The following is a 25,391-nucleotide window of genomic DNA, read 5'->3' as shown; positions in this document are numbered from 1 at the left end:
GGTTTTCTTAGAAGAGATATTGTAAGAGCATTCGGAGAGAAAATAATGTAACAGACTAGACAAAAACAGCAGCAGACTTCTCATTGGAAGCTAGAAGACAATGGAATAATACCTTGAACATTTTGAGGAAAAAATGATTTCCATCCTAGAATTCTGTACTTAGCCATGCAATACTTCTCTGCAATCTATAGGAAAAAGTGTCCACTCAAAATGAAGAAGTAAACAAGGGAAGTGTGAAAATACAAAGGATCTGCGATACAAGATTTATCACAAAAAGAAAGTCAAAGAAAATTTCCAGGATGATGGTTAAATAGAAGCCTTGGACAACAGATTTCAGCAGATACAGGAAACAAACAATCCAAACTACAACACGAGGGCTGTCTCCAGGGGAGTGAAATTTGTAGCCAAAGATTACCTAATGTGCTTAACTATGCTGAAAGAAGCATTGAAAATGTAGCAAAGAGTTTAGGGATGGATTATAAAAAGTATTTTTTTAAAAAAGGTAACAGGCACAGTAAGTATTAATTCCAGAGTTACCAAAGAATTGTATAAGAAAGGAAACATTATTATAGCATATTATATGAATCAGTTTTTATTTTTATTTTTGTAGAGACAGGGTCTTGCTATGTTGCTCAGGCTGGTCTTGAACTCTTGACCTCAGGCAATCCTACCTTGGCCTCCTAAAGTGCTGGGATTACAGGTATGAGCCACCATGCTCAGATTCATATGGTTTATTTGTGCTGTAGCAGCCTTCCAAAATGATCAGCAATAATCCCTGCCTCTTGGTATTCATACCCTTATGTAATACCCTTCCCCTGAGTAGGCACTGGTTTTAGAGACAAATTTCTAACAACTAGAATATGGCAAAAGCAATGGAGTATTACTTTGAGATTAGGTTACAAAAGACCTATTCTATCTTGCTGGCACTCACTCACTCTCTGGTTCTTCTGACTTGCTTTTTTTTTTTTTTTTTTAAGAGATGGCATCTTGGTCTGTCACCTAGGCTGGAGTGCAGTGGTATAACCATAGCTCACTGCAGCCTGAACTACTGGGTTCAAGTGATCCTCCTGCCTCAGCCTCCCAAGTAGCTGGGACTAAGGGCACACACCACTGACCAACACCTTGATCTGTGGCCTTGTGAGAGACCCCAAGCTAGTGGACCCAGCTAAGCCATGCCTAGATTCTTGACTCATAGAAACTATGGGATAGTAAATGTTGTTTAAAGCCAATAATTTTGGAGTGATTTGTTACACAGCAATAGACAGCAAATAAAATTTGCAAACAATATTTATCTATTTATAAAAACGCAAACACTAAATATTGATGTAGTCCAAAGTGGAGAGGGGAAAAGCATGCATGTGACTGGACTGGTTTAAAAAGCCAAATACTCTTTTTCCATGGAAGGAAGTTAGATGCATTATAAACTTGTTATTTAGAAATACGAATGTAAGCATTAGAAGAAACAGCTGTGAGATTTTAACTGTTCAGGGAGTCAGGCAGAGATTATTATTTTTATTAATAAGACTTATGGAACTATTTGACTTTTCTTTCTTTTTTTGAGATACAGTCTTGCTCTGTCACCCAGGCTGGAGTGCAGTAGCATGATCTCAGCTCACTGCAACCTCTGCCTCCTGGGTTCAAGTGGTGATTCTCCTGCCTCAGCCTCCTGAGTAGCCAGGATTACAGGTGCCTGCCACCATGCCCAGCTAATTTTTGTACTTTTAGTAGAGACAGGGTTTCACCATGTTGGCCAGTTTCGAACTCCTGACCTCAGGTGGTCCGTCCACCCCAGCCTCCCAAAGTGCTGGGATTACAGGCGTGCGCCACTGCACCCAGCTATTTGACTTTTTAAACTGTGTATTACAAATTGATAAAAATTCTGAATGAGATGACTTCTTTGTAGGACATACTTGTTTATTCTAAGTTCTGTATGATTCCAAATAAAATGCAAAAACAAATCATTGCTTTATAGTTATCACTTACCAAGTCAAATATTCTTTAAAATGTTTGATTAATGTCACATATATAAGAAGGAAAAATTACAAGAACTTCTATAAGGCACTCAAATTCTTTAGACTCTTTAAGTATACAGGCTATTGGACATACTTTGGGGAAAGAAAAGCTTTGAACATGAAGGAAACAAAGTAGTATTTTTCTCATGAGCTCTATTGAGTAAACTGAGAAAGTTAAATTTAACCAAATAAGAGATGACTATAGAAATTACGGCAAAAAGAATGATGACATACACAGAATATTTTTATATGTAGAGATTAATCTAGCAAAACAGAATGTTAAGTGTTACACATTCTAATAACATAGAGATGGTACAACAAACAAAAATTAGGAAGGGAAAAATGGAAAACAGGAAGCTAATTATCATTTGTGATATCAAGGAGCCAAAGGATATTACTTAAAACTGATAAATCCAAATTACAGAAGTATATACATATTTACTACTAAAAGTAGACATTAATTAAGGAAAATAAACAGGCTGGGCGTGGTGGCTCACGCTTGTAATCCTAGCGCTTTGGGAGGCCAAGGCGGGTGGATTGCCTAACCTCAGGAGTTCGCGACCAGCCTGGGCAACATGGTGAAATCCCGTCTACTAAAATAGAAAAAATTAGCCGGGCATGGTGCCATGCGCCTGTAGTCACAGCTACTTGGGAAGCTGAGGCAGGAAAACTGCTTGAACCCGGGAGATGGAAGTTGCAGTGAGCCGAGATCGCGCCACTGCACTCCAGCCTGGGCGACAGAATGAGACTCTGTCACAAAAAAAAAAAAAAAGAAAACAATTACAATAAAATATATAAACTAGCCTCTTATCTAGTCAAGAAAAATGGAAGAAAGAATAAATAAATGAAAGTATATAAGGGGACTATGACCATAGGAACTAAGGAGATTAAAAGGAATTATTAGACAACACTTAGCTCAACCCTATGTAAATAAAACAGAAATGCCAGGTGAATATTACTAAACCTTTAAGGAACACATAATTCCAATACTAGTTAAACTAGTTCCTAAGAACTAGTTTTTTAAAAAAAATCAGTTTTCAATTCCAAGAATTGAAAAAAGGGAAGCATTCCAAATTATTTTTGAAGGGAGTGTAAACTGATAGATCAAAGCCCACCTAAAATTATGCTACAAAACTATATAGCATCTCATTTATAAATATTGAAACAAAAAATCCTTTAAAATTAGCAAATAAAATATAGCAACATATTAAAAAAAAACTACCTGAAAATAGTTTATTCTACAAAATCCAGCTTGGTTCTATATTGGAACCTTCTATTACAATTAATCAAATTAGTAAGCCTAAAGGGAAAAACCATATAATCATCTCCACAGCTGCTGAAAATGCATTATGACAAAATTCAACATCTTGACAAAATACAATAAAAGTGGAAATGAAGTATTCTTCCTTAATGTGATAAATGATACGTATTGCAGGTGAAAAGCCAGTATTATGCTTGAATCAGAAAGCACTAGAGGTTGGGTACAGAGGCTCATGCCTGTAATCCCAGCACTTTGGGAGGATGAGATGGGCAGATTAGTAGAGGTCAGGAGTTTCAGACCAGCCAGCAAACATGGTGAAACCCTGTCTCTACTAAAAATGCAAAAAGTAGCTGGGTGTGGTGGTGTACGCCTGTAGTCCCAGGTACTTGGGAGTCTGAGGCAGGAGAACTACTTGAGCCTGGGAGGCAGAGGTTGCAGTGGGCCGAGATTGCACAACTGAACTCCAGCCTGAGTAACAGAGCAATACTCCATCTGAAAAAAAATAAAAAAAATAGAAAGCACTAGAGGAAACCAAAAGTAAGGAATATGACAGAATGCCCTCCATTACCACTACCAGTTAACATTATACTAAAGTACCTGAACAAATGAAAAGCATATTATATTTGTAGGAAGCTTCAAAAATCACAGTATCTCCCCAATTTAATGTGATCAAAATAATATGCCAACTGGGTTATTATTTACTTTTATATTAAGGGGTTAACAAAAGATCAATACAGGAACACTGAAAACAAAGAGCTCTGAGTAGGGATTGCCATCACAGATATTAAATGACACTGAAAAGCCTCCGTAGTCAAAACAGTATGATAGACATGTATGAATAAATATCTAACCACTGGAACAGAATAGAAAATCTAGAAACAAACTCAAATACATGTGGAATTTTAGTATAACATAAAGAAGGTATTTTCAAATCAGTGGAGGAAAGGTGTACTATTCAATACAACCTAATCTACTTTGAATAGTCTAGGAATAGGAAAGCTCTTTCTAACTACAGGCAAAATCCAGACTATATAAACATTCAATTAGCAACAAAAAACTTCTGCAAGACAGATTAAAAAAAAAATTTGACAAAATGAGAAAAAAATCTGCAACTTAACATAGTAAGTGCTAAACTCAAAAATTTGTATTAAAAAATACCAAGAACCTAACACAAAACAATGAGCAACTGTTTCCATGTCCCAGAACTGAAACAAACAGAAACTGCTTTATGAAGGCATAAACTACAGCTTTTTCCTTGTTTCCCATCCCCAGGCCTGGCATATAGTAGAGGCTCAATAAATGTTTATTGAATGCATTTTATAACTGACGGCTTTTATACACAGCCAGAAACATGAAAAATTATTTTTATAAAATTAATGATTTGTAACAGTCTGGAAAAAAAGTAATCTGACTTATGTTCCTAAAATTAGTTGAGAGTGGAAACTAAGTTATTTCTAGATGTTTTGATAGAAGGCAGAGCTAGAAAGCATACATTGTACAGCATGAGTAAATAACTTTAATAAACTCACACGAATGTCTTGTCTGTTGACGAAAGGAAATCCAGTATAGGAAATAACAAAGTTAGCACTGTAATCTTTAAAATCAAAGGACAATAATATGTATAATTAGGGATGTGATAAAGGCTTATTCAGTGGAGGATTATAGATAAATTAAACATAATATATAACTTGAATTTACCTTCTACCATATTACCATCCTTCTGAAAAATTCTCTCTTCACACCACTGACAATGGATCAGGTACTGAATCTTCTTGGCTGTTTCATCTGCTGAAGTAGGTCCCCTCAAAACTCTCACAACTACCAACACAAAATGTTCCAGAGCCACTGCAAACAGTACTTCTATGCCTTTGTTGCATCGGGCTGCAGCTCTATAATAAATTTTTTAAAGTTATTTTGTGGGCTTATCATTTTCCCTTGTTTGGCATTATACTGACAAATATTAACCTGGACAATAGACTATGGGTAAGTTACGGGACATCAAGAAAAATTCAATTCTTATTAGCAGTGCTTTTAAAAGATCATTACTATAACTTTTACAGAAATTGAAACACAGGAAATAAAAGATGCTTGGGAGGGTCTTCAGTTTCTAGATACTTTCCCTTATGATATCCTCTCAATAGGGCAATATTTTTTGATTTTCAGTCATTTTCACTTTGTTTCTTATCATCACCACCACATTTCTTCCTATCTATTTTATTTCCTATAAAATCTTCTTCAAAACAGTATATGTTTATTGAGTAATGACTATATGCAGGATAGTATGCTAGCTACTGAAAACTGAGTGAAAAAAGAATAGTCAAATTCCTTTCCACCATTAATTTTATAGACTTTTTGGATTAAGCTCAACTATATACCATTTATGTACTCTGCAGTCACATACTAAATTTAATTTTTATATATATATATAACTCTGAATTTGCTGATACTACATTTTGAACATTTTTAAGCATGTGCAGTAAGTCCTTAGCATGCATAAAGTAAACATCAGTTTTCAGGTAATTAGAAACAACCCTGAAGGTCTATGAAGTCTAATAATCTGTATTTATGCTGAGGTACAAATTTCCACTTAAATGCTCTGAAACTAGTATTAGGGCTGGCAAGTGAGCTAGCTGGTCATCCATTATCTATATTCACAATGTCCGTTTATATTATATTATTCCAGCATAATCTGCATATAGTGAGTGCTCCAAAAAAGTCACCCTTTTAAAAATAACTGTTTTCAAATTCTGTTTGGAAATCCTGGTGAGAAATGGAGAGAACTTTCCATTTTGTAAGATGATTTTGGAGAATCAAGTTTGTAAGCCATCACTTTATTCAAACTATATAAATAAAGAAGATAAAATAGAATGGATATAAAAGAAATGACTGTTTCTTTCTGAGGCAGAGTCTCACTCTGTTGCCCAGACTGGAGTGCAGTGGAGCAACCTTGGCTCACTGCAGCATCTGGCTCCTGGGTTCAAGTGATTCTAGTGCCTCAACCTGTAATCGTAGCTGCGATTACAGGTGTGTACCACTACGCCCAGCTAATTTTTGTATTTTTAGTAGAGACGAGGTTTCACCATGTTGGCCAGGAGGTTTGTTTCATCCTGGGCAACACGGCGAAAAAACAAAACAAAACAATTTTTGCTTTTCCTTTCATATTGCTATCCTTTATCCTACATTGCTCAAATAAACTGGAAATTAACTTTCACTTTAATCTTTTCTTTCTTACTACTTTATTTCAATAACATTTTAATTGGAGAGTAAACTGAATATTTCAGGCATAAGCTTTTAAATAAAATTACAACAGATACCATGTAAAATTAGAAACCAGTATTACAGATAAGGAATACAGGATTTATATTTTGTGCATGTTTTGAGTAATAAGTACTTCTTGTAATATTATCTTTTTATCAAATACTAAAACACACTAAGTACACTGTTGGCGATTTGGTACCTTGCCACTGCAGCTACAACAATTCTGGCTGCTAGTTCCTTGTAATATTCAGTTCGGACAATGTTACATCCGTAGTGACGCCGGGCAACATGCTGTGCCTTGGCATATAAAGAACTGATATCTGTAGAAGTCACTGACACTATGCCAAGGTTTCTTATATTTCTGAATGCAGAATCTAGATAATTCACTGACGTTCCAAAAGGGTCTAGATGTCTAAAATCAGAAAGCATATAGATATATTTTAAAGTCATATTAGTAACAAAAATTATACCATTGTAATTATTTCTAATTATAAAATTCCATGGATTTAAAAGGACATTGCAAATCTATTTTAAGTACACAATTCTGATTTGAAATTAAGTAATAAAATGATAGTATGATGTATGAGACATGTAAAAATAAATTTGGGTTAGAGGAAAAGTGACATGCCCAAACACTAGAAAATTTTCATACTGCATACCTTAGGCTAAAAAATGGCATTCATTTAAATAAATAAACAACAACAGTCTTAATTTTTAACTACCCCTCGTCCCCAAAATTCCAGGTAAGTTTAGAAAGTGACATGGCAAGTCTTTTTCTACTTACATGAAATCAAAAGATCTCAAATGCATCAGTACATTGGCATCCATTTTGGTCACCTTAATATTACCAATATTTTTTTCTCCTTCTTCAAGAATATCATCACTCTTTTCCTTTTCTTTACTGTCCACCACCACTTTCAATTTGTTTAAATGGCAGTTTTCCTGAATCAATGTCACAGAGTTTTCATTCAAGTCATTGATTGTAACTTTGACTGCATTTCCAAGATGTTTTGCCCACTGTAATCCCATTATCCCTTAGGAAAAATGGGGAAGAAAATGAGTTTTATAATAATAATAATTTTAAAGAATAAAAACAGTATAATGATAATACACAGTTTTGTAAATAACAAATTATTTCAAAATTTAATGTTTTCATGAATCTTATTCTTTCTTACTACAAAGCTTCTCAAGAAAGGTTATAACTAAAAATATGTCTAACAGATTTTCACTAATACTTCTTATAAACCTTTTTTATGATCCTTGTATAATAAAATCTCTATGTATGTTTTTTTATTTTGTTGAATAGTGGAAAATGTTTTCTTTTTTGCTTTTTCTCTGACCATGGAATACTTTATACAAATGGGATTACTCTGCTTGAAGGGAGGATGGGAAGTTGGAATTCCTTCTGCTGAAGTTTACCATCATGGACCAAAATATGAAAAACTTTTCTAGACTAACACTTTTCAAACACTGCATAACACTGTTGTGAATTTAAAAAAAAAAAAAAAAAAAAAAATTGTGGCCGGGTGTGATGGCTCACACATGTAATCTCTGCACTTTGGGAGGCTGAGGCGGGTGGATCACTTGAGTCCAGGAGTTTGAGACCAGTGTGGGCAACATAGCAAAACCCTATCTCTACAGAAAAATACAAAAATTAGCTGGGCATGGTGGTGCACGCTTGTGGTCCCAGCTACTTTCTGGAGGCTGAGGTGGGAGGATCACCCAAGCCTAGGAGGTCCAGACTGCAGTGAGCCGACATGGTGCCAAGATCCTATCTCAAAGCTGAGACCATATCTCAAAAACAGAACAAAACCAAAAAACCAAATTTGTAAGCAAATGATTAGGAAGAATTTCTAATCATCTAAAAGGAAGACCAAAAGTGCCCCTTTTCACAGTTTTTCCCTATCTACTAAAGTTATAAGGGACATTCATTACAAAATGAGAGATGGCAACATAAGCCCAGCCAACACAGATTAGTAAACCCCTTATGTACTGGAAATACTGACCATCTTCTCCATACACGCGTCTCATAAATGGAAAAATACCATGTGTTATGGACTTCATATATATGTATTTTTCATATTTTCACAACACGCTTGTGAGGTAAGTTCTCACATCCTCATTTTAGGAATGGCAAAACATGCACAATGACTGCTCCAGACCTGATCTAAGTTTACAAAGGCACATTAAAAGAAGAGGCTGGAAATATATTCCTTAGATATTAGCTTTAATGACTTCAGATTTATAAAAGAGTAAAGAGCTGGGTGCGGTGGCTCACGCCTGTAATCCCAGCACTTTGGGAGGCCGAGGCAGGTGGATCACCTGAGGTCAGGAGTTTGAGACCAGCTTGGCCAACATGGCGAAGTCCTGTCTCTATTAAAAATACAAAAATTAACCAGGCGTGGTGGTAGGCGCCTGTAATCTCAGCTACTTGGGAAACTGAGGCAGGAGAAGTGCTTGAACCCAGGAGGCAGAGGTTGCAGCGAGCCGAGATAGATGGCACCACTGCACTCCAGCCTGGGTGACAGAGCGAAACTCTTGTCTCAAAAGAGTAAAGTAAAAGGATATGGTGAAAAATACTGAGAAATAAATTTGGACAAGCAGGTTAGGATCAGATATGGAAGACATTAAATGTAGTCTGAGAACTTTGGAGTCTAGGCAATAAAGATGAATGACTTTTTTGATTGGTAAGTAACAATGTGGTGCTTCAGAGGAATAGCTGTTTAGCAGTAACAGGCAAGACAAATTGGAAGAGAGAAATGACTGGAAACAAGGGTACTATATAGAGGCTACTGAAATAGGCTTGCTATGAAATCATTAAATTGGTGGATATGGAATGGAAAATGTGAGTTATATTGGAAAAGAAAAATTAGAACAGACCTGGTGGCTGAGTAGATATGAGAAGAGTAACAGGAAAACAAGGAGTAAAAACATGATTCAAATTTCAAATCCAAGTGACTTGGGAAATAATCAGAAAAATCACCTCATCACTTTTACCACATTTATACTGAGACAGTACTAATGCTGATCATCACGGTGGCGGCAGGAGTCTCCTCTTTCAATAGATGAGCAAACTGAGGCACAATTTCCTGTGGTCATACAATTATCAAGTGATAAAGCTGGGATTTGAACTCAGGCAGTCTGGTTCTGCAGTCCATGCTTTTAACCACTACTTTTCCCTGAGGAGAGTTTAGGAAGGAGAGCTAACTAATGCTTTCACTCTTTTGGCACAAACTCCCCAAAAGTGTATTCCTATAATCTTTATGAAGAAAGACTTGGATTGGGTACAGAGGCTTTTTAGAAATTTTCTACTGTTTCTATTTTCTTTTCTCTACTATTAAGTCTTTTGAGAAAAATATTCTCAATGTTTAAAATTTCACTTTATTCTACTGTCTAAAGGCTAGGCAGTGATCATCACAACACAAAAAAGAGACACAACCAGACATCAGGTGCTGCCTGATTGCAGCAAACAAGTATTACTGCAAAACAAAAAACAAACAAACAAAAAAACTGTATTTGAATCTAATCAAATGGCCAATTTACAAAAATACAGGAGATAGAAGAACATGTTATATGAACCACAACAATACAATCAGGAAAAATCTAGACTGCAGGAAACTCTATAGGTCAAAAGACATGTTAACTCAACAAATAATTATCACACACACAGAAAATGATAGAAGGAACCATAGATTTAAAAGAGACTTAGATATATCAAACAATTGAAATACAGTTTTTGTCTGCATTCTGACTTGATTTTTAAAACACATTATGAGATAATTGGGCATATCTAAACAATTTATATTAAAGAATTATTCTTAATTTTTTAAAGTATGATAGTATAGTGGTTTTATTTTTTAAAAATCTTTACCTTTTAGAGATTCAACTGAAATACAGATGAAACGATGTATCTGTTATTTGTTTCAAATTAATAGATATCAAAAGACTATGACATGAGGTATGAGGACAATGATAAAACGACTGAGCATGAACCACTAATTTTTGAAGTAAGCGATGGATACACAGGACTCACTTACTATACTCTTTAATATATATTTAAAATTTTTCACAATAAAAAATTAAAAATTTTGTCTTGGATCTTTAATTTTTTACATCACTGCCCATATACATTTTCTAAGAAAAGATACTGTAAAATCAAATAAATAAAATGTGGTTCCAAAAAAGTGTCCTCACTTACCAGTGGCTCCAAAAGCATCTAGACATTCCAAGGGTTTTCGTTCCTCAGCCAAAGCAGCCAATGTACAGAATATTAGCTGCCTAGAAGGAAATCATAATCTGAAATAACTTTACTTTACCACGCTTCACCATCATAGATTTTATTTCATTTAAGAATAGTGAATTGAAGTTCCTAGTTACTGTACAAACTATTTTAAAAGGAGACCTAAAAACATATTCCTAATTTAATACTATAAGAACTAAAAATATGTGAAATTAAACTATGAATCCAGTTGGATTTTATTAATAAGTATTTATTTATTTACAAACAAAACTTGCTCACAAAAGTACCAGCTTGTTCAGTAATTATATAAAGTTAGACCTATTTTATTCTCTAATAAAGACATTGGCTTGATAGAAAAAAAGAAACAATCCTTCTGTGAAAAATGTTAAGATAGATGATTTTTATTCTGCACCTAGTTCTAAATTTTAACATATTAGAACATAAAGGTTAAGAGAAGGTACATTTACAATAATTTGAAACATCCTATAACCCTATTTTCAATTTAGCTTACCGATTTAGTTTCATTTTGGGATTAAAATAGGAATCTGTTTTCTGAGGTATAGAATAGTTGGGACAAACTTGTACATCCGTGTCTGCCTCTTTCAAAATTTCCTTAGGCGGTTTAGCAGTGGAAGCTAAGACAGAAAAAAGAAAAGATTTCCAGGGCAACACAAAATAATTCCAAACAAAAGATTTCCAAGAAAATACAAAATAATTCTAAACATCTAAAACAATATACATTTTGAAAAATAACTTTATATTATTTTGTGTTAATGCAAATGGTTGGGCAGATGTAAAAAAACCAAAACCAAAGAACTGATTTATTCAGCGCTCTCTGCAAAAGAGTAACACTCAGTTAAACATCTGATTAATGAAAGTTAATTTACTATCTTGACTGCCCAGCACATCAATACATCTGTATTATGATACCTAAGAACAATCACCCTAGGAAAGCACAAAATCCTAAAACACCTTTGTGTTTCATCAAACACTACATTGTTTGCTACATATATTTTACTATGGTGTAATTGTTAGAAAATGAATATCTCCATATGGCTGCATTCCATTAGCTAGCAAGGCTTACTAAGAATCACTCTATTTCCTGAACATGGGGAGACTTCAGAATATTTTCTCATAATGATTTCAAGTCACAAATTACATTGAAATGGCTATAATGAAAAAATGATTTTACATTTAATATGTTAGAATCGTTTCGCTATAAACTGATGAAATACTTATGTGTTTATACGCGTATATGTTTTAAATATTTAAGAAATGAGATATGTGCTGTGTCAGACAGTTGAGATCCTTTATGTTTGGATTTCTTGATAACATTACAGTCAGAATGTTAACTAAATGGCAACTATATATTTCTTTCTAAAATGCCAAATAATAGTATCTTTCCCTAGCACTGTGTTACATATCCTTTTTTACCCAGTGAGGAGGTATGTCACATATCTCACAAGATCAGCCTTTCTCAATTTAGGTTCTGTGAGAAAATCAAGCTTTATAGAAATTAATTCAGTGACTATTTTTTTTTCAGTTCTTAAAGGAATGGTACATAGTGCCATTCTAGACACAGAGAAGTTACTCATTACATATAATACATGCTTTGGGCCATTAGTGCTTAATTTAATTCTTGAGAGGGGATCTCTAAGTAGTAACAAGCTATTAATAATTTCATGTCACTAATAGTCTTTATTTCACTGTATCTTTTTTCCTAGTGTTTTCTAACAATACATACATGACAGTTAAGGGTATAAAAGCTGTCACTGGGAAGACAATTCTATAATCTTTCATTAAAATATCTATAGTCACTTGAGTGTCACTTACTTTTTCTACACCATTTATTAAATATATATGTTGAGAATGTTAAAATGTTTTTGGAGACCTTACAGAAAGAAACCAAAATCTGATGTAATGGACTAGTGAATTAAATCATTTGGTTAAATCAGCATTATTTTATCTGCCTGATGTCTGAAAATAATAACTGGACCATTATTTAAGGATTTACATATTAATATGTTAATGAGATTGCTCAACTTACCTGCAATATAACTAGATTTAGTCTCTCCTTTATTCATATGGCGCCTAACATGTCCTAGCATATCAGTTCTTCTGGTGATTGTTGCTGAACAAATGATACAATGATAATGGGCTCCCATTTTACTGGATATCTATCAAACAGAGTATTTAATTTAAATAAGTTACTAAGACAATGAAATAGAAGTATAAGTTTACAAATTTAAGTATATTAGTGTCTTGGATTTAATGGTATAGAAGATAATTTTAATTTTGCCATGTGACTTTGAAAGGATCTTAACTTCCTTACCTGTATTTATATATACTTTCAAACCTTACTTTACAATAGGCCAGAAATTTAATTTCCTAGCTTTTCCCATTCATTCCAATCAGAAAAAATTGTATTTTCTATAAGTTGCATTTAAAAATGGCATAATATTAGGAGTGGTGTGCTGGTAAATGTTTATTAACTGGCTCTCCAGGAAAATAAAGCCCCGATTTGTAGTATTTGCAGATTTCTGTGGCATAAATACTCTGCCATAGCCAATTTCAAACTACAACTCTCAGAGATTTTAAGCTATCAGTGTAACATCACTGAATGTGAATTTAGGAAGAGATGTGCATTATTATACCATTACAGAGCACTGCCACCCAGCAGACATAATAGATGTAAATAACTGTAAGTGCACAGATAATATTAAAATGCAGCAGAACAATGATAAAGGTAAACATTCGTTATCTTTGTTTTTTAATATAACTCATTCATTTTTAGGCTTATATAACTTAATTTTTAATGGTGGCCATACTAAACCACCAGCTTGAAAGATTTCTGAAAATTTGAGCCAGCTCCAGTACCCCACTGAATGTTAAGAGACATAATTAGAAGCATACTTTTCTAAGTAAAAAATTTCTCACTTCATAATTTCTCCTTTAGCTGAGAACAAAAAGACTGCTTCAACGGCTCTTTCCTAGTTTTGATGCCTTTTACTCTTAGTGCTGCTAACTCCTTTTTACTTGGGACCTTACAGCAAATAGAAAACCGTCAAGCACATTACCCAAAGTTCTTTATGGTACTGTGATTATCATATTCAAATATGTACTTGGACTAGGTTGAGGGATCAGAATCTGTTTTGACTACTACTTTCAGAATATTTTCCTTTTTGTCAACACTATGCTGCTTTTAGTGACTCAAAATAAAATTTAATAATGAGAACTCATTACGTGAATATGCATTCAGGATAGTGTCACTAAAAAATTTTATAGTTTGTATTCCCCTTAGATCAAATCTACCCTAAAAATAAAACACACGTATTTTTTAAAAAGTTACTAAGATTTCAGAAAGTTTCTTGATTCTCTAAGATTGAACTTAAAAGGAAGGATTTGGGGAAGATGAATGAAATCAAAACACACTAAGATATTTACTAAATCACAGAAATTGAAGCTTCTATTCCATGACCAAAATATTAAGAGAAAAAACTACTGTCTAAATTTTCCATTCCAAAATTAGTAAATGAGTTAATTTTCATTTTGAACACAAAGGAGCAATTTATCTGACTTAAACTAAAAATTATAAAATGAGAACTTCAATATAGCAATTATTTTTTTCATACTATGACAGTTTCATACTATGATAGTTTTCCTATTATGATAATCTGAAAGGACTCAGACACAGAATTTTAGAGTAAACTACACTGCTGAACATACACATTTTAGTTCCACAGTAAGTAAAAATTACGCTTTCTTTAAAAAGGCCTAAATTTAAAAATAAATCTAATATCGGATCACCTGTTCTCCAATAATGTTTGGTTTCACTGGTCGACAAGGTAAGTGACAGATGCACATCCTGTAACCTAGAATAAAGAACAGCTGGTTATCATATCACTATTCATGAAATATTTAATTATCAAAAATTATAAGCAAGTTTTATTTTATAAGAATTGGAACTAACCTTATATTCGTAATGTCATAATTACTCAAATGAGATTGCTTTAGTTTATATAATTGTTATGCATGAGATACATGTCTATGTATACATATTTACGTATATGTATCTATATACACAAATACAGAGAGATCCAGGTTTGAATTCCGGTTCCACCATGACTACCTGTTTTATCTTGGATTAGTCGTTTAGTGTCTTTGGGACTCAGCTTTATCCTATTCTCTGCCACCTTGACTTTTTTTTAGGCTTCATCTTTGCCTCATGCTATTGATATATTTGCCATTATACAGACCTTTCTTCATCTATGACATGGTACTATCTTGGTTTTCTTCCCAACCTTCTTCATCTTCTTTACAGGTCCTCTTCCTTCTCTCATGCCCTAAAATGTAGATATTCCATAGGCTTCGGTGGCTAAGGGACTTTTTTCTCATTTCCTTGGCAACTTAAGCTCCTTTCACGATTCCAATTAAAGGAATCCCAAATTATAGCTCTAGTTACTAATTCACTCCCAAGAGCCAGATCCCTATTTCCAATTGCCTATTAAGGATATGTAACTGATTATCTAGTCAGCATCTCAAAACCTACTTGTCAAGACTAAACTGATAATTTATCCCACATTAGGTCTCTTTACTTTTTTTAAATGATAATGCCTTACAGTTGCTCTTAACTCAAAGCCTGTAAGTCATCTCTAACGCCTTTTTTCTTATACCTCAGATCAGATCATTTCTTACTTGTATATGCTGAAGTGCTCCAAGATTTAGTCCTGGATGACTTCTTTTTTCCATCAATATGTACTTTTAGTTACTTATCTGATCTTATGGCTTTAAATATCATCTGCCTTCTGGCAACTCCCAAATGCGTATCTTTTGCCCCACATTCTTCCTGAACTCCAGATTCATATAACCTATGGGCTACCTGACATCTCCACTTAGATGCATCCCATCCTTTAAATTCCACAATTTCTGGTTCTGGCCTTCTTTCCCACACTTGATCCTAATGCACTCTTCTCCAGCTCAGTAAAGGCCAACTCCATTTCTCTACTTGCTCAAGTCCCAAACCCAAGCATTCTTGGCTCGTTCTCTCACACCTCACATCCATTCCTTCAGCAGATCTTGTTGTTTCTACCTTGAATTATTTGTCAACCACTTTGAAACCTGCTCACCGAGACAAAAAACTATCATATCTTCACCATCTACCAGATCAATACCATGTGAAAGAACCCAACAGCCTAATGTACATGAGAGAACCACATCCATAAGTAAAGAAATACCACAAGAAAATATTTAAGAAAAGAGAAAAACTTGGAGGAGGGAGACCAAACCTAAAGGCTAAACAATGACCTAAGTGAGGCCGGGGGTGGTGGCTCGTGCCTGTAAACCCAGCACTTTGGGGGGCTGGGGTGGGCGGATCACAAGGTCAGGAGTTTGAGACCAGCCTGACCAACATGGTGAAACCCCGTCTCTACTAAATATACAAAAATTAGCCGGGTGTGGTGACACATGCCTGTAATCCCAGCTACTCAGGAGGCTGAGGCAGGAGAATCGCTTGAACCCGGGAGGCGGAGGTAGCGGTGAGTCGAGATTGCACCACTGCACTCCAGTCTGGGCAACAGAGCGAGACTCCATCTCAAAAAAAACCCACAAAAAACAAACAAACAAAAAACACAATAATCTAAGTAAAGAATATGAAAGAGATCCTTTTAATTGAAATGAGAGCTTTTTTTTTTCCATAAGAAGTCAGTATGGTTTATCATACATTCTTTATTTTCTTTTTTGAGACGGAGTCTCGCTCTGTCGCCCAGGCTGGAGTGCAGTGGCTGGATCTCAGCCACTGGGTTTACGCCATTCTCCTGCCTCAGCCTCCCGAGTAGCTGGGACTACAGGCGCCCGCCACCTCGCCCGGCTAGTTTTTTGTATTTTTTAGTAGAGACGGGGTTTCACCGCATTAGCCAGGATGGTCTCGATCTCCTGACCTTGTGATCCGCCCGTCTTCGCCTCCCAAAGTGCGGGGATTACAGGCTTGAGCCACCGTGCCCGGCCGGTTTATCATACATTCTTATATAGAATTAAACTTAAAAGACAGGATGGCCCCTAAATTAGTATCTAATTCCCCTTTCCCTAAATAACTAGTGATAATCTTTTTAGCAGTACTACTAACAAAATAGTTCCAGCATAGTTCTGACTTCTTTTCTGGCTGTCTCTTACTAGCTGCTTTATCAAGGCTGGTTGACACTCCAACCATACTTTACAATTTCTGTGCTCACATAATCATGCACAAATATAAATGTATGTTTAAGACTGATACTTAGGTTTCTTTTGAGGGTGGGACTTTTTGTTTTTATCCAAATGGAATATTATAACACCTTCCCTATATATTGCTGTTTTCATTAGTAGTTGACCATGAAAATACTTCTAAGTTACCTGGTATATATCTAATATACTCATTTCAATGGTTACATAATATTTCATGGTATGTACCCATAATTTATTCAATCATCTCTTTTAATTCTAAGTTTTTGTTACTAATATTGTAATGAATATCCTTCTACATTTATCCGTGCCTGTTGATCCTTTTACTTCTTCATCTTTTTTTTTTTGTTAAGAAACAGTGTCTCACTCTGTTGCCCAGGCTGGAGTACAGTGGCACAATTATGGCACTGCAGACTCAAGCTTCTGGATTCAAGCAACCCTACCACCTGAGCCTCTCTAGCAGTTGCGACTACAGGCACAGGTCACCTCGCCTGGCTAATTTTTTTACTTTTTATAGAGACAGGGTCTTACTGTGTTGCTCAGGCTGGTCTTGAACTTATGGCCTCAAGTGATCTTCCCGCCTCAGCCTCACAAAGTGCTGAGATTATAGGTATGAGCCACTGTGTCCAACCTCAATTCTTTTACTTCTAAGGCACTCCTAGCAGAGGAACTGAGTGGTGGATGGATATGTGTATTTTTAATTTTAAAAGATGTTGTCAGATCTTTTCCCAAAAATGCTATAATAATTCACATAATTCACTTAGGAAGCCCTTTAACTTGAAAAGTTCTCGTTTTCTGTCCTTTGATTTTATTCTTTTCATTCATGATGAGTCATCTTGTTGAACTTATTCCCTCAAATTGTATCATTTTTATCATGATATAACTGATATATTTGTTTCTGTTTCCATTTATCTGAAGTAGAAAATGGTAAGATTTCTGAATTATCTTGTATCCCACCACCATTCTGAATTCTCTTAACTCTAGTAGATTTTTTTAAGCCATCAGCAGAAAAAGAGATATTATCTTGTATTTTCCAATATTCATACAAATTATTTTATTTTCTTGTTTTACTATGTACTATACCTTCCAAAATATGTGTAAAATAAAAGGAAAACTTATTAAAACATTGTTCAAGAAGCAAAATGGACTCCCAGGGCCAGAGTACTCAGTATACAACAGATGCATAATAAATGTTTGCTGAACTAAACTGTGTCATATAGATCTCTACTGCCTATAAAGCTATATGGTGTTTTATTAAATACATTAGAAATGAGGGCATTAAACCCTTCACATTTTAAACTGAAAATATTTGATTATAGTCATGATAAAATGCCAAAACTGGTAATAAATGTTGAATTTCATATATATTACTTCTTTGCCAGCACAAAAATACTAACCTTCAAATTCAACTGAGACTTTCCAGTGTAAATTCTGGAGGTGACGACGAAGCTTATGGCTATTACAAGCTCTGAATTTTTCCTTAGGGCACAATGGACAAGCCTGTCTGTTGCCTTAAAAAGAAAAAAGAATCAGTAAACCACAGAATATTCTAGTTATTAATGCCTGGATTCAGCTACAAAGAGGTTAATGGGGTCTCCCCTGCCTACTTCTTAAAGTCTTTGTTAACTTCAGGGAGAAGTCATTACTCTTGACCCAGGAGATAGTTCACAGTAATTGTTGTAGCACATGATCAGTGGTTGTTTTTTCACCCTAAAATTTTCCTCTCTGTGGCTAGCTGATGTGTTTGTTGTTACTGGGAACAAAGAGGTTGAAGAAGTGATAAACTGTATGATATCCTTCTGGCCAAATTTTCTGCCACTGAGAGCATCACACTGTATTTTGGACAGCTGAAAGGACAGCAGTTACACTCCCAAAAGGACAGGAATTGGACAAAGAGCAAAAGTATCTGCTGTGGTATTCCTCTACTAAACTGGCAGCAACAAAAACAGTTAATATGTGGAGTTAGAAAAATGGAAGAAGGAAGTGGAAGGAATAGATGGGATCTGATATAACTGCTGTTCTGAGACTGGGCGCATAGTTACAGTCACTGTATCCATTACTGAATCTACAAGTTCTTCCTTATTTATTAACATATTCTCAAAAAGATTATGTATCATTAAAAAGTCTAATTAGAAATATAATCTATCTCAAAAACTTTGACAGTATAGATGAAAGAATTAAATTTCAAATTCAGGTTTAAAGCAATAAAATATACAGCAAGAATCAATAACAACACATTTAGTAATTGTTTTCTTTTTTTTCTTATCATACCTCTCAGCTCATATTAATAATTTTTAACCCAACAAATATCTTTCACATCTAGTATAATACAGTATATGTACAATTTTTATTTTTACACTGCCTACTTCAAAAAAACCAAGCAGTCAGTGATCTTGAGGATGCAAACCAAGCACTGAGGAGAGTAGAGCAGAAAGACAGCAGTGTGGGGCACCGATAACGCGGGACTCTCGCACGAGCCCTAAATTGCCTATCTTGGGACTTCATTTACCTGGCAGAATATAAACCTTTTAAGACACTGTTTTTTGGGACCTCTGTTACTTATAGCCAAATGCAATTCCTAACTTGCTGAATAGACAGCCCTTAGACATCTGTGAAACTGTAATTGTCTTGAAGAGTTGTAAAATAACTTATTTCCATAGCAACTCTGCACATAAGCGGCTGCCAATTTCCCAAATAAAAAACTGTATTTTACCACTGTTCTAGTTTAGTAAGAATAAACAAGTCTACTCTTATCAAACTTATTTTCATGAATGCAAAGATGATAAATTATTAGAAATTATGAAAAAAAAAAAAAAACAAAAAACCCAAACATGGAAATACCTGCATCAAGATTATCTGAGTTCAATGAGCTGGTAGAGTCAAAATTTCCTTCAGTTACAAAAGCTAACTTCTCTAGATCAGCAAGCTGCCTTTGAATTGAGATGTGTCTCTCTGGAAAAAAAAAAAATGAGAAGATTATGCTTTAACAGTTTGTATTCTAGTTCCATTTTTATTGATCACGTCATATAGAAGTTTATTTCCTATAACACAGTGTTATGGACTTAGATGGGGAATACTGCCACAACTTGGTTTATAAAATAACAAGTGTGCTTCAGAATGAAAAGTTGGGGGGAAACCCCATTGCATAAATTTAGTTTGAAAATTTTATCTAATTAGTCAAAATAATTCTATGAAAAATGTTTCTCTCCTATGCAAAATACTGAAGAAGGAAACGTAAGCCATGTTTTCTATCTTCAAAGAACTTTCAATCAGGTGGGAAAAGGCAATATGTCAACTTCTATCATATGAGATAGGATGAAATGAACACTAGATGTAATATGATGCAGGCATACAGAAGAAGGAATAATTAATTTTAACAAGTAACTCTGAGAATGTCTTTACTGAAGTGCCACTTGACTGAGACTTCAGGTATGAATAGAATTTCAGTAAGTAGAGATTTGCTAACTGGCCTCATAAACTGAAGTAACCTCATGAGCAAATGCATGTGGTATAAAATATACAACCATGCCACCCCACCCTTGGTTGGAATGTGGTATATTTGGGGGGATGGAGTCAGTAGAAATATGTGCAGCCAAAGATGCAGTACAGACCAAGGAAAGCATAAATTCTATGCAAGTTAGTTTGAACTTTATTCTTCAGGTAATGGTAAGTCTCTGCAGGTTTTTGAGGAAGTGAATTATACAATCTGAAGGAGTTTCAGGAGGTTTTCTCTGCCAGTAACACCAAAGATCAGTAACAGAGAAAATCAGCAATGGGAAGAAACAGAATAAAAGGTTAAAAAAGAAAAAAAAAACAGTAACAGAACTTGGGATATGAGAAGTAAAGGTGAAGGATAAAATCAAAGATGATTCTAAGATTTTGAGTTTATGTGGTTGAGAATAATGGTACTATTATGCAAACAAGATAGAAGAAACTCTTTTGGCAGAAAGGAAGAGGAAAAGAGAAAGGAAAATGTAGTTTTTGACATAGTGTGTTCGATGTACTACTGGAACAGTATTCCAGTAATAATGTACAATAGGCAGCTGGTGATTTGTTTTTGGAGCTCAGGAGGGATTCTGGAGATACAAATCGTAAGTAACATGTTAGGTGAAACTATGAGAATAAATAAGAAAGCCTAAGAAAAAAAGTGTGAAAAATAGGAGAAAAAGCCACGACCCAGTCTTACCCAGTTATGACTGATTTCAAACAACTAGGCTATGTAAAATTAATTTTAAAACATGATTTATATTTTAATTCTAATGCATTTCAGATTTCTCAATCATTACATATTTGTCCCACTAATGCACTTTCAGGTTTCTCAAGCATTACATACTCTTCAAATTAAAATGCTTGTAAATTTGGAAATAACATGCATAAGTCTAAAATATGTTTAACATGTTCTGATTGGAGTGGGTAGGGGATACATTTCTCAATGTTGCTGAACCCGCTACTGATTATTATACATAGATAAAATCTGGAAGTGAGGTATGAGAGATGTAGATATTTATAAGAAAAATTAAGTAGAAGGAATCAGAAAAGTAGATTCAGAAAGAATAAATGGTAAGGGGAGTCAAGATAATGCAGAAGCCAAGGGAGAAGAGTCTATAAACACAAAACGTTCAACAAAGTATCACAAACAGTTGTAGAGATCAAGAAAGCAAGTCTGGTGACCTTTGAAAAAGCAGGTTCAGTGAGGCGTTTCGGAGTAGAAACAGAATTGGAAGGGGAAATAAAATACAGAAAATTAGGTTTTTCTTTTTTTGAGAAGTTTGATGGTATAAAAAAGGAAATGAATGAGACTGTAACTTGCTTTTTTTAAGTACAGGGAACCTGAATATATGTGCATTCCAAGAGAAAGGAACAATTACAAAGTGGGGACTGAATATATATTAAGATTAGGAGAAACTGATAGGTAAAGAGCCCAAGGAGACAGGAGATGGTGGGATAAACCACAGGGCCCTCTAACATTATGTTATTAGGTTATACAATTTAAAACCTTGAGACTTTAAAATTCAATTCTTGATATTAGCATCTTCTTGCCTACTTCTCTCTGAGCTTCACTATCAGTTCGTTTACCCATTTGTATAATTTGTGTCCTTGTTCACTTTCCCCACAAATAAGCAACAGGAAGACAAGGCCTATTCCTTGCTCATCTTTCTGATGGCCAAGTGCCTAATGCAGTAACTTGCAGATAGGCGGCACTAAAGTTTGTTAAACAAGAAGTTAAAAAAATCGTTAGACTTTTTGGATGCAGTAGCACACTGTGTCAATAATTTTGGAATCCAATTCAGCACTATCAGACATTCCTGCACAAATTTATTAAAAGGTAATTTTTTATATTATTATTTAGAGATGGTGTCTTGCTCTGTCACCCAGCCTCCATGGAATGTAGTGGCTCAATCATAGCTCACTGCAGCCTCAAACTCTTGGGCTCAAGCAATACTCCTGCCTCAGCCTCCTGAGTATCTGGGGGTATAGGCTTGTGCCTGGTTATTCACTTTATTTTTAAAGGAGCAACAAATAATATTGGTTAATTTTTTATATTAGATACTGGTCAAATGAGTTAATAATGAGATATAATTTCTATAAACAGGTAAAACTTTTTCATCTTTCATAAAAATCTTTTGCTACGTCAGACAGTAACATTCCAGAAATGAACCCGTGTGTACAAACTAACCTATCTAATTTGTAACCATAAAGGCTTTCAGTTCCAGAGTTCAAAGATCTGTGTATGTGAAACAAGATAAACAGCAATCAATAAAGACGTGCCTATTGAAATTATTCTATTAAATAACACAAAATAAGGGCAAGGAGTTTGGTTAAGTTAGAAAACTAAAAATCCTGTGGTCCACTACCGAAGAAACTCTTGAACATCTAAACATTCATGATATGCCTACAAACATCTCTGAAATCACCTTCTGGTTTAAGATAATACGTATCAGACAATCTGTATGCAAAATACTCAATCTGCTTTTTGTAACACACTATTAATCCAGAAGTCAACAGGCAAACCTCTTGTTAAATTAGATGTCTCCAACATGCAAGGAGGGTCTTTTACAACTTGTATTACTTTTTCCTCAATTTTCAATTCTATTTCAGATAGGTTATCTTTATCTTACCTAGTTATGATTGATTTCAAAGGACTAATTAGACCAACTAAAAATAATTTTTAAAATGTGATTAATATATGTATTAGTTCAAATGCATTTCAGACTTATCATTACATATTTGTCCTACTAATGCATTTTCAGTTTCCCATATGGTATGCATTCCTCAAATTACATATTTGTAAATTTTGGAATATACAGATAAGTCTTTACTATGTTTAACATATTTTTGATGGTGGGGAGGTGGAGAATGCATGCATTTCCTAAAGCTGCTGAACCACTTCTGACTAATATAAACAAATACAACCTGGAAGTGAGGTAGGAGGCTACTTAGGAGAGTAGAACCCCCTCAGCTCCCCATGCCTCCCCCATCCCTACCCACTGTAGTTGAAGAAACAACTGGCTTTATTTTGTACCTACAAGCTCTGATCTTATATGATGAGAAGGGGCTTACCTCAAGCATCCTGGCTTTTCTTTCCTGTGATTAGACCTACTCTGAAATCTATAACAATTTGTATGTTGTTTCAAAACTGCAAAATAATCCTATCTATATCCAATGTTTTATAAATATTAAACTCAAAACTGGCCTAGAAGTAGGAAAAATAATGAATTAAAGATTATTTTAAATTCCAATTCAGAAAGCACATAAAGGTCAATTTATTACCACAAACTAAATGTTAAAAGAACTTACATTAAGTCTTTCTTAGACCTTACATTTTAAAATGTTAGAAGATCCTTAAGAAAGTGTTACTCATCAATCTTTTAAATTCCTATATGGTCCAATAAACCACCACTTAGAAAACATGCAGGCACATTGAGCAGCACAATAATATGGGCCATTAATTCTCAACAGTCTATTTCTGATGGAATGGAGTACAAAACTCAATTGGTATTTATGTATGGGTGAAAACATCCATAAATTTAGTCGATTCTTTTCTAAACTACTACTCAGCCTCAAAATCTCTTCGGAAGCAAGCTGCCCATAGGGAGAAAAAAACTGAAATGAGAAAAACTCATCTCCTTGTGTATGTCGAAGCAGAAAAGCTAGTTGACAGTAATGGTTTATAAATGTTGGCAGCTAGGATCTACTACCGTAAACAGGTTGCCTCGGTTACTATGTCACATTTCAAAGAACCTAGTTAACCACGGTAGTCTGGATTGTGGGGAAACTACCAAATTATGTGTAACTTCCTATTTTTGTACCTTAAAAAGATTCCCTTTTACGAAAAAGCCCTTAACCTCATTATTTCCTTCTATCTGCAGCATTCCTGCCCTCCGCATATCCCTCACCGTGACATCCTCGTGGCTTATGAAGATGCCGTCTCCCACTCTGTACCCTTGTTTTAGCCGCTACACGGGCCTCTCTTCCCTCCCCTCCATTTCCCTAAACCTGCCTTGCCCCATAAAAACCATCCCGGTGAAGAAGGGTCTCCCCTACTTCCCAGCAAGGCGCACTTTCTCTTTTCTGCGGCAGAAAGATCTGGGCCTCCTGCACTTACTGCTTTTAGCCTCCTCAGGGGCAGAGGCTAGGGACGGGGACAGGGCCGGAGCCTGGGCCAGGGCAGGGGCTGGGGCTGGAGTCGAGGCCGGAGTCGGAGCCGAGTCCAGAGCCGAATCCGGGGCCGGAGCTGGGACCCCAGCCGAGTCCCGGGCCGGGGTCGGGACCTGGACCTGGACCTGGGCCACCTCCACCTCCTCCTTCTCCAGGGGCAGCAGCTCCTCCTCCGCCATATTCTCCATAGTTACCGCCTCCGTGCCAGGCCCGCCCGGGGACCCGGAGCGGGGCTCACGGCGGGGTCAGAGAACTGACGTGAGTGCCCACTGGGCTGGATCCAAGGAGTAGGGAAGCAAGTGGGGAGGGCGGGATGCGTGCAACAGACAAAAGACGAAGAACCAGTGACCAAATCCTGTTAGTAGAAAATAGCCACAGGCTGCGACTCCAGATGCCGTCCGCTTCCCTTTCCCCGAGGCGTTACCACGCCACCACAAACTGCGCAGAAGCGTACTGGGGACGGCGTCCAATTGGGTAAGAGGGTTCAGTTTCTACGGTGCGTCTCCTTCCCATCGGCCAACCACCAGACCGAACAAAGACTACAGCACCCAGGGTACACTGCGCAGTCTGGGGCGGGGCCGGCGAGCAAGCCTTGCAGGAAGTAAATGTAAATCTAAGCAAAAGCTGCGGAGCGGTGGGTAGGCAGTCTGGGTCCGGGCGCAGAACTACGTTTCCCAGCGGGCATACAGTTGGTGGGGCGGGGTGTGTCGGGGGGTGGGGGTCCCTCTCCTTTGGCCTGGGACTTCGG

General features: G+C 35.8%; 2 protein-coding genes across 4 annotated transcripts in view; one reads left to right on the top strand and one right to left on the bottom strand.

Annotated features, from left to right (window-relative positions):
- TRMT1L (tRNA methyltransferase 1 homolog (S. cerevisiae)-like) overlaps window positions 1-25,212 on the bottom strand; it is a 39,878-nt gene extending 14,666 nt beyond the window's left edge. Inside the window, exons 1-11 of one of the 3 annotated variants that reach the window (XM_011973246.1) lie at window positions 24,757-25,072; window positions 24,591-24,642; window positions 19,826-19,936; window positions 18,382-18,495; window positions 14,579-14,643; window positions 12,819-12,948; window positions 11,283-11,406; window positions 10,730-10,809; window positions 7,316-7,565; window positions 6,731-6,943; window positions 4,972-5,162 (exon numbers count right to left, since the gene is read on the bottom strand). In XM_011973246.1, the coding sequence (XP_011828636.1) occupies window positions 4,972-5,162; window positions 6,731-6,943; window positions 7,316-7,565; window positions 10,730-10,809; window positions 11,283-11,406; window positions 12,819-12,948; window positions 14,579-14,643; window positions 18,382-18,495; window positions 19,826-19,936; window positions 24,591-24,642; window positions 24,757-24,831 (1,405 nt within the window). In that variant the 5' untranslated portion in view covers window positions 24,832-25,072. Of the gene's footprint in view, window positions 1-4,971; window positions 5,163-6,730; window positions 6,944-7,315; window positions 7,566-10,729; window positions 10,810-11,282; window positions 11,407-12,818; window positions 12,949-14,578; window positions 14,644-18,381; window positions 18,496-19,825; window positions 19,937-24,590 lie in introns of all 3 variants that reach the window. The other 2 variants (XM_011973254.1, XM_011973239.1) reach the window with 2 other exon arrangements.
- SWT1 (SWT1 RNA endoribonuclease homolog (S. cerevisiae)) overlaps window positions 25,143-25,391 on the top strand; it is a 144,331-nt gene continuing 144,082 nt past the window's right edge. The window contains exon 1 of the mRNA XM_011973265.1: window positions 25,143-25,277. The gene's annotated coding sequence lies outside the window, so the exon portion shown is untranslated. The remainder of the gene's footprint in view (window positions 25,278-25,391) is intronic.

Source organism: Mandrillus leucophaeus, unplaced genomic scaffold, assembly GCF_000951045.1.
Source record: "Mandrillus leucophaeus isolate KB7577 unplaced genomic scaffold, Mleu.le_1.0 Scaffold1000, whole genome shotgun sequence".
In the NCBI taxonomy this organism is placed as follows: Eukaryota; Metazoa; Chordata; class Mammalia; order Primates; family Cercopithecidae; genus Mandrillus; species Mandrillus leucophaeus.
Note: the sequence above shows the minus strand (reverse complement) of the source record. Positions and strands in the feature narration are given on the sequence as shown.